General features: G+C 31.5%; 1 protein-coding gene across 2 annotated transcripts in view; it reads right to left on the reverse strand.

The window, feature by feature from the left end:
* Window positions 1–17,500, reverse strand: part of LOC137629139 (uncharacterized) — a 286,776-nt gene that overhangs the window by 106,766 nt on the left and 162,510 nt on the right. Inside the window, exons 2-4 of one of the 2 annotated variants that reach the window (XM_068360409.1) lie at window positions 10,921–11,045; window positions 9,507–9,692; window positions 5,003–5,099 (exon numbers count right to left, since the gene is read on the reverse strand). In XM_068360409.1, coding sequence (XP_068216510.1) covers window positions 5,003–5,099; window positions 9,507–9,692; window positions 10,921–11,045 — 408 coding nt within the window. The remainder of the gene's footprint in view (window positions 1–5,002; window positions 5,100–9,506; window positions 9,693–10,920; window positions 11,046–17,500) is intronic. The other variant, XM_068360410.1, reaches the window with a different exon arrangement.

A 17,500-nucleotide genomic window follows, 5' to 3' on the forward strand; every position in this document is an offset into this window, starting at 1 on the left:
GAAAAAATATTTAATTTTTTTTTGTCTGCGATAGGAATTATATGGTCTATTTAGTTTCTCTTAAAATACAGATCATTTCATCCTTCTTACTCCGCTGACAATGTAAAATCTAAAAAAACTTATGAATTACTTGAATAACCGATGGTTATACATGATGTTCTAAATCTTTAATCTTCGCAAACATTTCATGCCGGCTTTTCGATTTGTTTCTCGTATGAAGAAATCCTCTCCAATTCCATATCAGAATTTGTTTAATATTTCCTTGAAAGTTTTGAACACTAATTTTCGAAGTCCCTCGAATTCCCCTCCTAATCTCTGCTGTCTTTAATAATGGAGTTTTTTACCATTTTGTAAATAATAATCTATTTTTTATTGTTTCTAGTTTTCATTTACCATCATAACCTTCATCATGTAGTCACTCTCGTTCCGCGTTCCTTGGTCTTGTGCTTTTGGCAAAGCTTCTAACCCTACAGTCAACAAAAATTGTGTTTTAATCACCAATTTCATTCTGAATAATTACTGAGATATCTTGAAGCCATAACTTCTTGGTGCCAATTGCGCAAAGTTGAAATTGACTGTGTATATATAAATAAATATATATATATGTGTGTGTATATATATACACATATACACATATATAAATATATATATATATATAAACCGTAAAAAAATCTATATAAAATTATCTGGATGATGATACCGCCCAAAATCATCAGTCAAAATATCCTGCAATATTTCTATTCCGCAAAATAATCATGAATAGCCCTCTCGTGAATCGAAAGATTTTTTCACCACCGGGTGAATAACTATAATTCTCTGCACCTCCTCACTCTTTAGGGATTCGTTATCGAATAGACGAACTTCTTCCTCCTTCTTCTTCTCCTTGGCGTGTCAATAAGTCCTTTTCCGACGCAGTGAGACCGAAGAACATTATTCAGATGAGCTAATCATCACCTCCCTAATTACCACCCGTTAATTAGCCTTCTCTCGTCTCTCGTCCTCACACCTCATTGCCTTGTGGATTTTCTCGCCGTTTGCGAAGGATGATTTTCAGGAGGTATTGAAATTTTTTTTTTTTTTTGGTATGGTCATATATTCAATATTTTATTTTTTATATATTGTTTTGAAGTCTATAATATAAATACTTTTTATATTTTTTATATTTTATTTTTTTATATATTGTTTTGAAGTCTGATATAAATACTTTTCATATAGATTTTTTTTATTCAACTTTATAGTACCTTATTGCCTTGTGGATTTCCTTGCTATTTGCAAAGGATGATCTTCAGGAGGTATTGAGAATTTGAAAAAAAAAATATGTTAATATATGCAATATCTTATTTTAAAGTATTTTTTTTATATAGCTTTAGAAATTTATTGTTTTGAAGTCTATGTTATAAATACTTTTTTTAGAGATTTATTTTTCTGTTTATTTAACTTTACAGCACCTCATTGCCTTATAGATTTTCTTGCCATTTGCAAAGGATGATTTTCAGGAGTTTTTTTTTTTAATATGTTAATATGTGCAATATATTATTTTGGAAGTTTTTTTTTATATAGCTTTAGAAATTTATTGTTTTGAAGTCTATGTTATAAATATCTTTTTAGAGATATTTTGTTTAACTTTACAGCACTGAATTAGATTTTTTTATATGTCTTTGGATATATATTGTTTTGATGTCTAAGTTATATATGCTTTTAGAGATTTGATGATTAAAAAACAAAAACATTAAAGCACTGAATTAAATTATCTTCAGTTGTAGAGACTTTATAACTCATACATCTTATTGGTCTTGAATTATGTAAGGGCAATCTTAGAAACGAACATTTTGATAAATGCATTTATTGAATAAGTGTATACGTATGTACTAAAAACTACTACGATTTTTAAGTATTCTTATTCTAAGAATAGTTATTAGAAATTACATTGAATACATTTGCAAAGAATACTTTTAATTTTTTTTTATGATGATCAGTTATAGGAAAACAAACAATAAAAAATTTTTTTCCCAACAAAGTTTTTTTCTGGCAAACTTTTTAACAATAAAGATGTTATGACAAATGCTGTTGAAGTGGCTCTGACAAAATCAAAAGCTTTCTCATAGTCTATAAATGCCATACTTATTGGTTTGTCATGCTATGTTCATTTTTCCCGGGGTAATTACATGGATATGGTATGTTGTTGAGTACCCACTTCTAAAACCTGCCTTCATGTCCTTTGGTTTACATTGTTATGGATCAATTTTGAGAGATAGAATTATTGAATTCCCTATCCACTGGCTAGATATTATTATTATTATTATTATTATTATTATTATTATTATTATTATTATTATTATTATTATTATTATTATTATTATTATTATTATTTTCTTTATTATTATTATTGTTATCAACATTATTATTATTATTATTATTATTATTATTATTATTATTATTATTATTATTATAGCCAGAATAATGAAAAAATATATAAAAAACTATGAGACGTTCACGTATTAAAGTTATCGTAAATCCAAAAGTTCATCATCATCGTCATCCCCTCCCACGCCTATTGACGCAAAGGGCCTCGGTTTAATTTCGCCAGTTGTCTCTATCTTGCGCTTTCAAATTAATACTTCTCCATTTATCATCTCCTGCTCCATGCCTCATAGCCATGTAGGCTAAAAAGTTACGGAAAGTAAATCATTTTCATAAAGAGACTATTTTTTTCGAAGGAAATACGTTTTATATATTTTGGAGGCCAACCTATAATGTCTTTATAACATATACGTGTGCATGATTTAATTTAACTCTCTTTGGAAAAAAAACTAGATAATTTTGTATAGTAAAGAACGATTTGATTAAATTTATTAACTATTAATGAGAGGATGAGATGCCTCTTTTAAACTTTCTTAATGAAGTTTGGTTAATCACATAATAAAAACATGAAAGGAATAAATTCTATTTAAAAGAATGCTGTCAAACACTTGTTTTCCTCTTCGAATCAAAGCATTTTTTGAAAAAAAAGTTATTTTTTTTCATCCTTTAACTAATTAAATATCGATTTTCTAAACCTGCAGTAAAAAGGGTTATATACTGTTGATGACAGCAACTTTTAAAAGGCTATACGAGGAAAGAATAAACAATTATTTATTGCCACAAGGACCAAGTCGATCTCTTCGTTAGTGACTGGTGAGGTTACACGTGTATTGCGCCTCTTGTTTTAACAAGCATTTTCAGGTCTTTTGGAATTTTATTTTCACTTTTAATCCTTTTTTTCATGTTTTCCTCGAAGACATATCATATCATTCAGCTTTAAAATCTGCTTTGAAGCATTACAGTAGTTATACAATCAAGTATTGAGGTGATATTTACATTGAAAGAACTTCACATTTGTTAACATTTTGTAGTTTCGGGTGATAAATATTAACGTTAATCTTTAGGTTCTAGGAATTTATGAAACTCTAGCTTTACGAAATAGTAATCAGAAGTTATGTTGAAAAAAAAAAAAGAAACTACTACGTTGTAACGAAAGGTAAAGATATTAAAAATGATCCGCACAAGTGTTGCCATACTTGTCATCTTTTTTTGCCAATGGTTATTTATCTTGTAATCTATATAGAGGCGGTAATTATATAGTAGGCATGATTTTGGAGGCTGACCACTGATTTGCCTCATTACATAAATCAGTCCAAAGTTACATTACAGTATAAGGAAAAACTGAACATTTGAGATTATAATAGCTGTCATACTTGTAATATTTTTTACCAATGGTTATTTATCTTGTAATCTATAAAGAGGCGGTAATTATACAGTAGTCATGATTTTGGAGGTTGACCACTGATTTGCCCCATTACATAAATCAGTCCAAAGTTACATTACAGTAAAAAGAAAAACTGAACATTTGAAATTATAATAAGTTATTTCTCATACTCAAGCAAGTCAGATCTCTGTACCTTCTCGGTGATATCTTTCCTCAAGTTTGTATTTACCCTCTAAGATTATTTTTTCTTTTATAAAAAAAGGATAATTCTTTCACTTTTTTTTCTTTTTTTTTTGAAAGAGAGAGAGAGAGAGAGAGAGAGAGAGAGAGAGAGAGAGAGAGAGAGAGAGAGAGAGAGAGAGAGAGAGAGAGAGAGGATCATCTATTTTCCCAGATCAGAGCACCTCAATTATATCCTAGCAGGGACAACACTTGGAATATTATGTCCTCCCTAAATTCCTTAGCAGACACCTATTAATATTTCGGTTATTGCATTGTTTAGTTTAGTTTAGATTTCTTGTTCTAAGCTTTTCTAACACTTGACTCCTTGCAGAACATGAAAAATGTCATTGATTCAAGTTCTGACTTCCAATTGGACATTATAACGGCTATTGTAGAAATTCATCCTATTAGAATTAATTGATTGTAAAAAAGGATAAATAATCTGTTTGTGGTTGCCTCGGTATTAGTATCTCAGATAAACAATATTTCGTAAGGTTCTTTAGAAACCAATGAGAATTTAGTACATGTGAATTCCATTTCACATGCAGTGGATCACAGAAGGATTTGATGTCAAGCTAACTAAATTAATAAGAAAAAGGTTTAGTGTGTCTTTTTCTGTGGCCACTTTGTCAACCATTATTATTCGTATTAGTATGATTCGAAATATTTAGTGCATAGATTTCGTTATGTATTGGTGTTTACCGAATGTGAAGTCTCAGCCGTAACGTGACTCAATAGGATAGGATATTTTAATATTTTACTTGGATATTTTTATGTAACATTTTAGGGACTTTCTTTTACAAGTAAGTTGTATTCCCATTTTTTTTTCTTCTTTTTTTGCTATAGTAATTGATTAAAGTTTTCAGCAAATTTCATTTTTTATACTGAAAGGGAAAGTACACGAATTACATGTAGTCTACTTAATACAGTAGGATAAAGACATCACGTAATCCATATACACTAAAAGAACACAAAGGCTAAGTAACTAGAAAACCCAGAAATATTGCAATCAATAATGAAGGTTAGTTTGCTTACCTTTTACATTCAGGATTTGCAACACAGTCTGCCAACGCAGACTGGCAGGTCCCAGCAACGTGCTTCAGCTGTTCCAACGACGCTTTGTGATCTGCTTCTGCGAGTTGTGATAGTCCCAAAAAGTAAAAATAAAAATAATGGGAAAAAATCATCTAATATTTAGCCTGATTACAAAATTTTAAGGAACAAATCATCTAATATTTGTAATGATTATAAAATATTAAGGGAAATAGTTCGTATTTCGATCATATATTTCAAATGATTCTGTTTTTCTATACTTGTTCTCATTATATTGACCAAGAGTAAAATATATAATTTTATTATTATGCAATTTAATTTAGAGCCGGACGGACAATAATGCAAAACTAATCAGTGATATGAATACTACAGATTTGTTATAAATTTCATTTTTTACAAAACTGTAAATAAAGTAAACCCGGTGTTATTTTACATCCGTAATATAATAATTTCACTAGTTTGCATATCTGAATAAGAATATTTGACATAGAAATATCGTTGCTATACGATATTTTAGATTTTATATATTGTTTACTTGTAATATGCAACTGTATTTATTAATCATGCAACACCTACAAGTATCGATTTATTCATCTATAACTTTTTAAGTATTTATGTTTATTTACATACTTACTGTGCTTGTGTGCATAAAGAAACTACATATAGACCTTACAAATGGATAGAAATAATTTTTACACATCAATAACACTACACTGTTAAAAATTTTGCCGTGAAAACGGTAAAAATCTTAAATTAAATGTTGCCAGACATTTACAGTTTTAAAAACGGATATATTGACGTTAAGGAGTGATATTACGGTCACCAAACTGTAAAAGATAATAGCAAAGTAAGGTAAGATTGCGGTCGCCCATATTATACTGAAATACGGCAAAGAACAGTATATTTTTACGGAGAATTTCCTATTAAAATTACGGGATTTTTTAAGAGTATAAAAAAAATTCTCAGGGTTTCTCTTAACAAAAGAATCTAGTTTGAATTTATTCGAGACATTACTTTCATATATAGATCCAATTTATATAAGATTTAAAACGTAATACATGAATAAATCCTACAATTTGCATAAGTCTTCCGGAAACATAAACATTTTATCTTGTTTTCAACTTTTTTTCCTTATTTCATTGGCACATTTGCGTTTGCCATTGTATTCTGATGGATTGGGAATAAAGGAAATCGTATTGCAGAGATGTTCCACTTTCTCGAAACCTTCATGCCAAAACTTGCAGTAAAAATCCATCGCAGTTGATAGAAACTGAACAGGGACTTCGGAAACGCTTCAAAATTTAACCAGGTCTGGGCGTAGCCCGGAATTGCCTAAATATCTTTTCATCCCGAAATTAGGACCGATTTGCTGGTTGAAATAATGACTCATTTCTATGCTAATCTTCCGACGGAGGCCAATCTGCAGAGTGATTCGGCTGACAAAGAAAGGGAGGATAATTGAATGTTGGCCCATTACTGCTTCTTTACTTTCGATGGTCTTTCTGAGATCCAGATTCTTTGCCATTCTATGGAATGAGAATGAAAAACAACAACAATAGCATTGCCATACGAGGGAATGGTTAAATAGAAAATGAATCAAGCAATAATGATAACGATAACAACATAGCAGGGCGATGGGAAAGAGCGATCTAAAATGATAGCTACAGTGAAATGTCGCTGTATAGAAGAGGATATTTCAGTTTTATCAGAATTTATCAGACTTTGTCGTATTTAATCCATCTTCGAACGCGAGGCTCAGAAGTTATATATAGAAGCATTTTACTTGTTTTTCATATTTCAATATAACTTCGTTAAAAAAATATCTCGAGTTCTTGCTTTAGACTTGTAAGCTTACAAATACAACAAGATTCAGTTTATTAGTAAGAAATAAATTACAGTTAAAAGGTTATCATTTTGAAAACGTGACCACCAATGTTGTCATGACAGTTAATCATACTACTCAGTTAATGTAATCAGTTGATCATACTACTCAGTTGATGTAATCAGCTGATCATACTACTCAGTTGATGTAATCTATTATAATGAGTAATTTGTCTTCAATGTTGCGGTAGATGAATTAGATGTTGGTAGACTTGACTTTGTAATGGCATGAGAGTTTTTGAGATATAGAATACAAGATTGCAATTTGTTCATTTACTTACTGGCATAGATATCTTAAGAAATTAGATTTACAATTTTTTTTTCTTCATCTGACCGGTATATTGCATCTATACTCGATACTTAGAGATATTACTTTCAAGTTTTTCTATATATATATATATATATATATATATATATATATATATACACTATATATGTATATATATGTATATATATATATATATATATATGTATATATATGTATATATGTATATATGTATATATGTATATATATATATAAATATAAATATATATATATATATATATATATATATATATATATATATATATATATATATATATATATATATATATTGTCATCTCTTCATACCAAATGTCAGAATTTTGTTATTATCATAACAAAATGGGTGTACAGTATATGAAAAAAAATTTGCACATTTTTAATAAGCTGTAAAACTGGATTGAAAGATAGTAATATCCAAAACTTTTTTGGAGGAAATTTACTCATTTTCCATTCCTGTTGTCTGAAGCAAAAGAAAATATGATTTTTCACATTTTTCAAAAACTGTAAAACTGACTTAAATAACAATTATCTCTAAAATTATCTCTGGAGAAAATTTACTGTTGCCTGAAACAGTTGAAATAAAAGATACACGAAACCCTAAAACAACATACAAATATTGCATTTTATTCCCGTAATTTGCATACAATTACAACTCGTAATGATCTACGCCTATTTACAATTACATCATAGGTTTCTTAAAACTACCAAACTAAAGCCACTAGCAAAGCCATAAGACTCGAAAGCGGTGCTGTTGTGATGGCGTGATTGCGTGTCTCAGGTACAGGTGCTATTGCGGACAGGTGCAGAACGTGACTTTCTGGCTGGTTAAGGTGGAACTACCAGTTCAGGTGGTGGTGAAACTACCAGCTCAGGTGGTGAACTACCAGCTCAGGTGGTGGAATTACCAACTCAGGTGGTGAACTACCAGCTCAGGTGGTGAACTACCAGCTCAAGTGGTGGAACTACCAACTCAAGTGGTGAACTACCAGCTCAGGTGGTGGAACTACCAGCTAAGGTGGTGGAACAACCAGTTCAGGTGGTGGAACTACCAGCTCAGGTGGTGAACTACCAGCTCAGGTGGTGGAACTACCAACTTAGGTGGTGGAACTACCAGCTCAGGTGGTGAACTACCAGCTCAAATGGTGTTACTACCAGCTCAGGAGGTGGAACTACCATCTCAGGTGGTGGAGAAACCAGCTCAGGTGTTGGAACAACCAGCTCAGGTGGTGAAACTACCAGCTCAGGTGGTGGAACTACCAACTTAGGTGGTGGAACTACCAGCTCAGGTGGTGAACTTCCAGCTCAAGTGGTGGAACTACCAGCTCAGGTGGTGAACTACCAGCTCAAATGTTGGAACTACCAACTCAGGTGGTGAACTACCAGCTCAGGTGGTGGAACTACCAGCTCAGGTGGTGAACTACTAGCTCTGACATGCAAGGTGCTTCATGAACGTGATGTTTACATTTGAACTTCTCGTTTAATGTGTATTTGTTTATTTCATGATTTGACTTTTTTTTCTGCATGAATATGTGTTTCTTTGGACTCAACTTGTTATTAATGATTATGCATATTGGTCATTGTTGTTGAAAGAAAAATGTCCAATGTTTTGAGTAAATATGTTTCAATATGTACCTCATGTGTGTAAATGGATATGTTGGTTATAAAAACTATATCTAGTTTCACAAAATTGTATGTATAAACTCTACTAACACATAGATTCATATATGGAAGTATATTATAGATTTAAAGTAACTATTAAGTAATGAGTTACTCCAGTAATTCATTTTAAAATACAGATGAGTTAGACACACGAAGAATATCCAGTGCAAGTTAAGCTCAGAGACAAACACAAGAACGCGTAGGAGAGAGAGAGAGAGAGAGAGAGAGAGAGAGAGAGAGAGAGAGAGAGAGAGAGAGAGAGAGAGAGAGAGAGAATTTGCAAACACATACACGCGCACAAATACACGCGAGGAGGCAGTGCTTGTGGACAAGGAGAGAGAGAGAGAGAGAGAGAGAGAGAGAGAGAGAGAGAGAGAGAGAGAGAGAGAGAGAGAGAGAGAGAGAGAGAGAGAGAGAGAGTATTAGCAAAACACACGCGCTTGTTAACACCTTTATAATATTCTGCAGGACTACGACCTAGAGTTTAGCTGCTGTGCCGATTCTGCCAAACAGGTGCAAATTGTGTATTTACAAAACAGACAGGTACAGGTGCGATTGGTGAGACAGAGATAGATAGACGGCCGTACGTGTGATGGAACAGACGTCTACATATATAAAAAAAAGAGTGATGAGGACACGTACTGGAAGTGGGTGGGGGCTCCAGGTAGTGGTGGATAGTGGAGAGGGGATAACGGGGTTCGGTTTGGGAGGAAGAGACGATGAGGAGGGTGGCCGCGGCCGTGGGCACGGGCGGCTTCTTCGTCAGTGTGGTCTTCATCTCCTCCGAGAGAGCGGCCATGGCGGCTACTCGCGAAGGGTAATTGCCCTCTGCAACGTATACATAACAGCCACAACGTCACGTTAACAGTACTTCTGACGTCACGTCACAGAGGAATGTCACAAGTACACATGTTCATACTGAGACAAATATTTTGCACGCACGCGTTAAACAGATACAAACACACTGGATCACATGGGGGTCTAAATCTAGTCTTATTGGTATGAAGCGGTAATCAGCTATTAATGTACCTGTGAGGTAATGAAGCCACATCATACTACGGTATACAGTACAGGTTTGGCCTGTTTCCAGGCGTGTTTCATAGTAGGTCAACAAACAAGCAAGATTTCTCGTGATTTGGGCAATGTATAACCTGCGTGACCAACTATAGGCATTGGTTTAGCTGAAAAGCAACTACTTAAGATGAACTTATCTTACACTATGTAATTTTATCTTTATGGATAATAAACCCGACATATCTGTTTGATGCTAAACTCTCAACTAAATTGAAATTCTTTACCCAATATTCTAACTCTCTTAAACCTTATAAATGGCTATAATTATGAAATATCAAGAGTCAAAGGATACTTGTTGAATCTTACACCAACGTTTTGTAGAATTTTCTGAAATCGGAATCTCATTACCTAAATGGATAATAATTATCATAAAAAAAATGATCACTCATATGCTTCCCTGACTTGTAAAATTTCTACTTCTATCAACCATTTTTTTTAAATTAAAAATATTATCGGAGATACATCTGAAAGAGTATTCTTTTTCGTACATCTTTACAATTATTACAAGTAAAGGTCACTGTTATTATAATAGTGACTGTCAATTAATATTATATGAGGCTGGTATCACTATTACACCAAACTATTAGAAAAACATGAACGGTGTATATTTAAAAATAAAACAAAATCATATATACTCCTGTTGAGTCCTAATAGATATAATAATATACCTCAGTATGTATAAATATGTATGTATATATATTCATATTCATATTTATACACACTTATTAAAAACCATTTTCTTCTAAAATATTGGTCAAATGAGGGTGAGGTAATATGTAACCTACTTATAAAATATATTATAAAATGAAAATAGCCCCATAAAATAAGAAATAATAGGAGCCATCCATACGCGAAAAAAACAGCAAAATTAATCTTTTCCATATGAATGTCAATCTAAAAAAATGAAAAAGCAATTAAGCTATTTTTAGCTTCAAGAAATGTTATAAAGACCAAGAAAGCAAAAAAGAACGAGAACTCTTACCAACACATGGATTCTCATTGACAAGCGTGTACAAATAGGAGCAAGTTTTATCATTCCCGTCTGGACAGATGCACCCTAGGAGGGGCGTCTTCCTGAGCTGCAGCCACGCCCTTAGGCAGTCCTCCCTGCGAGGAGAGAAAAATAATAAGCCTTCCCTGCGAGGAGGTTAAAAGAATAAGTTTTCCCTGCGAGGAGAAAAAGATAGTAATGGTAAAAATTCTGTATATTTCAGAATGATAAATGTCTGGTTATTGGTATATTTAGTCATTATTGTGGCACTGTCGTTACAATTTATTTTTCTGATAAAGACATATTATGTATATATATATATATATATATATATATATATATATATATATATATATATATATATATATATATACAAATACAGTATATACACACACACATATATATATATATATATATATACTGTATATATATATATATATATATATATATATATATACTGTATATATATATATATATATATATATATATATATATATATATATAAAACAAATTAGGTATGTATTTGATAGCCAAAAATGCCATACATTTTAAAGGGCACAAGTAAAAATATTATCTCTTAAGCATTTGCCCTCATAATATAACAACACAAATAAGGATACCACAAATGCTCACCTAGCTATGAAGCTTGTATATTAAAAAAAGATCATACTTATTAAATTTATAATTGCCAAACTGGTTACATAGCTGGTAAACAAATAGTATTAGAATTTTTCAATTCAAACAAAATTATACAATACATTATTTTTTCTTGTGAAGTCTATATATTATACAGAAATCTTTTGCCTTATCCTTAAATTTTATGAAATTGATGTTTGTTTTTTTCACTATATATATATATATATATATATATATATATATATATATATATATATATATATATATATAGCCTGATAAATAGCATCTTAGGTGCCAAATGTTCTGAACAATGACCTTCAATTAAAATGTACTTGAAATCAGCCCTATGGGAAAGACCTTTACATTCATTTACACATTGAACCTGGAATCAATCTCCTTTTGATCACCTGATCAAATAACTCTAAAATTTTTAATCCCTTCTTATCTCAAATTTAGATGTTATTGTACGCATGTGATGTATTTGGTTTTATAGGTTGAAATGATACCAAATGGTGTGTACAGACAAGTTTGATTAATTTGTTTTATATAAAGCTGAATGGCCTTTGATGCTTCAATACTTGGCGTGAGGTGTAAATTCTATAATCCTATCCAAACTCTTTCCTACTTGTCGGGAGAAATCTAATTGTTGATCTATTTTCAACCACTGACCTAAGAATAATTTAATTTGTTTAAAAAAAATAGTTTCAACAGATACTGAATCACTACTGTGAGTACTTGATTTTTTTCTAAGCAAATATTTTCACAAGTTTTAATTAAATTGTATTTGTTATTTCTCACGTTAGTCTGCATAGAGATATTAACATAGCTATGTGTGAATACGCGAACAGACACCCAGAAGGAACAGGCACTAACAGACCTATGCGTTGACCCACAATCAGACATCCAGAAGGAACAGAAAACTTGAAATTTTTGTATTTTGTGTTTTTGCAGAGCAGATTTATATTAGTCTCGTTTCGTCGTTTATTGTTATTTGTTTATATATTTTATTACATGTGGTTTTTGTAAAGTTTATATCTGTTCTGTACTACGCTGCTTTTCCTATTTGTGACTTTAAGTTTGTAATATTTGGTTTTTCAACTAGGGTCGCAACAACAATAACATTAATACTAATAAGGATAACTATAATAATAACACCAGTAACAAGAACAATCAGAGATTTCAGACCTCCGCCTATGAATATTACCAACCTTTTACTTAAGTCTACGGATGAAATACTTCTATTTTTTCTTATGCCTGACCGTGAATGAAATATTGGAACATTTAACTAAAGTCTACGGACATCGCGTCCCACATTTCATATGCTGGCCGCAGATGGCGAAAAATGCAAATCCGGATCATATACAAAATTTGAAGGGGTCGTCCATGACCTAAGATCTATCTTGGGTGAAAATTTAATCGAAATTCGTTGATTATTTTTGCCGACAATACTGTCCACAGACAGACACTCTGACAAATACGTAAATAAACCGACTCGGTTTCATAACATAGGCGGAGGTAATAATACTAGTAATATTATTAATGACAATAATGCCATTGAAGGCTCGTAGTACTATCCCATTAGCAACTTTTTTGTTTGGAAAGCATACCTAGTATTAATTGAATGTTAACCTCTGGAAGAAAAAAAACTTATTCTATCAAAATTTGAATGTAAAGGACAATAAGAGAAAATTTTGATTGTATAGAAACCTGTTGATCAGAAAAAAATGATAACTTTTTTCCTTATGCTGATTGATGCAAAGTGATTACGCCAAACATATTTATCTAAACAAGTTAAATAGAAGAATGAATCTCCATTAAGTAAAACTTATCACGAAAAAAATTAATAAAAATCTCTGATCTTTATAATCCTGTATTGATGAAATGGAAGTTTCATACAGCTATAAGAATATAATGCTTGAATCTGTTCGTTTATCCGAACTTGAATCTAATACAAACCATTTGAGAAAGATAAAATGGCTGACTTCAGTGAGGCAGAAAAAAATACACGATGCAAAAACCTCCCAAAGGGTAATACAGGTATACTGAGGCAGGGAACTTTCAGAACCAATTGAATATACATCTATCTCAAAATTGAGGAAACATTTATATTTTGCTAGAAATTAAACTTGTTTCTTTTACTTACAATTTTCCTTTTTTTAGAAGTAATTATCATATGTGATTTAGATTAGTTAAATAAGTTTGATCAGATCACCTAAATTGGATAAGGCATTGAATTGTATGATAATATACAACCCATAAGAAAATATTCATGGTAAGGCATTAATAATGTATGCAATAGTGTGTAAATTCAATGAAAGAAATTATAAAACAATTTAAGGAAGACAGTGGATGAACAATTGCCGTAGATAAAGGTTTAGGAGTTGGTGGTTTTATAAGAATACAATAGATTTAGTAAGTTAGATTGTAAACAAAAAGAGCACAGAAACACAAACACATATACACACACACATACACACACACACATATATATATATATATATATATATATATATATATATATATATATATATATATATATATATATATATATATATATATATATATGTGTATATATATGTATAGATATGTATATATATATATATATATATATATATATATATATATATGTATATATATGTATATACATAATATATATATATATATATATATATATATATATATATATATATATATATATATATATATATATATATGTATGTATGTATGTATATATATATAATATATATATATATATATATATATATATATATATATATGTGTGTGTGTGTGTGTTTATATATATATATATATATATATATATATATATACATATATATATATATATATATATATATATATATATATGTATATATATATATTTATTTATTTATATGTATATATATGTGTGTGTGTGTTTAAGTTTTCATATATGTGCGCGTGAGTTGGTATATGCTAGTCTTTTTATTACAAACACTGACGAAGATTAATCACTGCATATTTCGAGTTACTCACCTAGACCAGTTTTTTTTATTTCGCTGACACCGCCAACAATTTATTGCCCAGAGCCTTTTACTCTTTAATACAGTTTATATCACTCTCTTGATCCCCTGTGTCAAACACGCAAGGAATGATATACGAGCTCCATTATTTTGCCATTCTTTCCGAGTGTATGACGTTCTCTCGTAATCCCCTTTAGCCCCTTTTCGCAATTTTATGTTCAGTGCATTGTCTGAAATAATTTCGTGGTTGGTTCTGCATGCAGGTAAATAAGAACTCGGTGTAGGTTTTCCTTATTCTTTAATTTTATATATGTAGGTATATATATATATATATATATATATATATATATATATATATATATATAAATATATATATATATATATATATATATATATATATATGCACATACACACACACACACACATATATATATGTATATATATATATATATATATTATGTATGTATATACATTTATATATATTTATATATACATATATATGTATATATGTATATATATATATATATATATATATATGTATATATGCAGTACATATACTGTATTACAATATATATATATAATTTATATATATGCATATATACATATACATATGTATGTATGTATATATATATATATATATATATATATATATATATATATGTGTGTGTGTGTGTGTGTTTGTGTGTGTATAACCTTTATGATATATACCAGTAGACTATCGTGATTAAAATATGAAAGTATATTTATCTATTTTTTTTCATCACACATTCGATTGCTGCAGTAATTACACCGTTTATAACATAGGCCTTCATTACATTTCAGTCAATAATTGACGGAACGATCAATCTATTCGCTCTGGGGTAATAGTTAAGAGTTTTTTTTTTAATCGGTTAAATAAGTTTATACAATTTATGATCTTGAACATTTATAAGGGATATCGATATGTTAATGATAATTTATTTTTATGAAGTTAAATTGTTTCCCATTGTTTCACATCCAAGTATGTCAATTATGGATAACGAGCTATTTTCAGAAATATAAAATGGTTGAATCAAATTACAATAAGTAGATATGCATATATAAATGCTTCATCCTAATGGGAAAAAATAATTATGAAAAGGGAGATAGATAATTGAGGTAATTATTTTAGAAATTAAAAGAATTACGTTCGGGACAAAGGAGGAATGGTTAGAAAAAAAAATTCCATTAAATGAAAAAATGGAATTAAATCTACCACTTTGATAACAGAGATGGTATTTATATACTCTAACCGAAGCTTCCAATCCCGTAAATGAACTCGTTTGAGTACCATAAAGTAAAATCCCTGATTGCCTTAACAGAAAACCCTTGGGTTTAGAAAGAAATTGAAAGTGTTTTTAAGAAAAATTTCGAATATCTTTATGAAGTTGAACTCCCTTATAGCAAAGAGAGTAAACCCTTGAGTTTAGAAAGAAAATAGAAGTAGCCCTTTCACGAAACATTTCGAGTGTTTTCAAGAAGCTAAATTCCCATATAGAAAAAAAGAGTAAACCCTTGAGTTTTGAAAAATGAAATAAAATCAGTCCCTATAAAAAAATTTCGAGTGTCTTCTAGAAGCTAAACTCCCTTATAGCAAAAAAAAGGGATAAAACTGTAAGTTTTGAAAGGGAAAATAAAAACAGACCTTGTTAGAAACATTTCGAGTATCTTCTAGAAGCTAAACTCCCTTATGGCAAAAAAAAAAAAGGAATAAAACCTTAAGTTTTGAAAGGGAAAATAAAAACAGACATTGTAAGAAACGTTTCGAGTGTCTTCAAGAAGCTAAACTCCCTTATAGCAAAGAGAAAAAACCCTCGAGCTTTAAAAAATCAAGTAAAAGAAGTCCTTGTAAAAACCACTTCGAGTGTTTTAGAAAAAGGCCGTAACCTGCACCCCTGACATGATACACACACGTTGCGTTGTATCTGACGAGATGCAAAGTAAAATCTCTCTTTATTCAATCTTCGCTCCGGTAGGTTCAGGGAAACGGATCATAAATTCAAATTCTCTTCCGGCAAACCACAAAGGATTCGAATGCTTCTTCTTGCCATTCTGCGTCGAGATTCTTTTCTGGGGCGGCGGCGAAAAGATTGAACTTCGAGGATGTATATCATCCTTTGCTGATGCCACGCTTCTCCAATGATCCTTTGGGTTTGCTAGGGTTCTCCAAGGACCCTTTGGGGTTGCCAGGGTTCTCCAAGGATCTTTTAGGTTTGCTTGGGTTCTCCAATGATCCTTTGGGGTTGCCAGGGTTCCCCAAAGATCCTTTGGGGTTGCCAGTGTTCTCCAAGGATCCTTTAGGGTTTCCAAGGTTCTCCAAGGATCCTTTGTGGTTGCCGGGGTTCTCCAATGATCCTTTGGGGTTGCCAGAGTTCTCCAAGGATACTTTGGGGTTGCCAGGTTACTCTAAGGATCCTTTGGCGTTGCCAGGGTTCTCCAAGGATCCTTTGGGGTTGCCAGGATACTCTAAGGATCCTTTTGTTTTGCCAGGGTTCTCTAAGGATCCTTTGGGGTGGCCAGGATTCTCCAAGGATCCTTTAAGTTTGCCAGGGTTCTCCAAAAGATCCTTTGGGGTTGTCAGGGTTCTCCAAGGATCCTTTGAGTTGCCAGGGTTCTCTAAGGATCATTTGAGGTTGCCATGGTTCTCCAAGGATCCTTTGAGTTTGCCAGGGTTCTCCAAATATCCTTTGGGGTTGCTAGGCTTCTCCAAGGATCCTTTGGGGTTGCCAGGGTTCTCCATGGATCATTTGAGGTTGCCAGGGTTCCCCAAGGATCATTTGGGGTTGCCAGGTTTTCCAAGGATCCTTTGAGGTTACCAAGGTTCTCCAAGGATCCTTTGGGGTTGCCAGGGTTCTCCAAGGATTCTTTGCGTTTGCCAGGGTTCTCTAAGGATCCTTTGGGGTGGCCAGGGTGCTCCA

Source organism: Palaemon carinicauda, chromosome 37 (genome assembly GCF_036898095.1).
Source record: "Palaemon carinicauda isolate YSFRI2023 chromosome 37, ASM3689809v2, whole genome shotgun sequence".
NCBI lineage: Eukaryota > Metazoa > Arthropoda > Malacostraca > Decapoda > Palaemonidae > Palaemon > Palaemon carinicauda.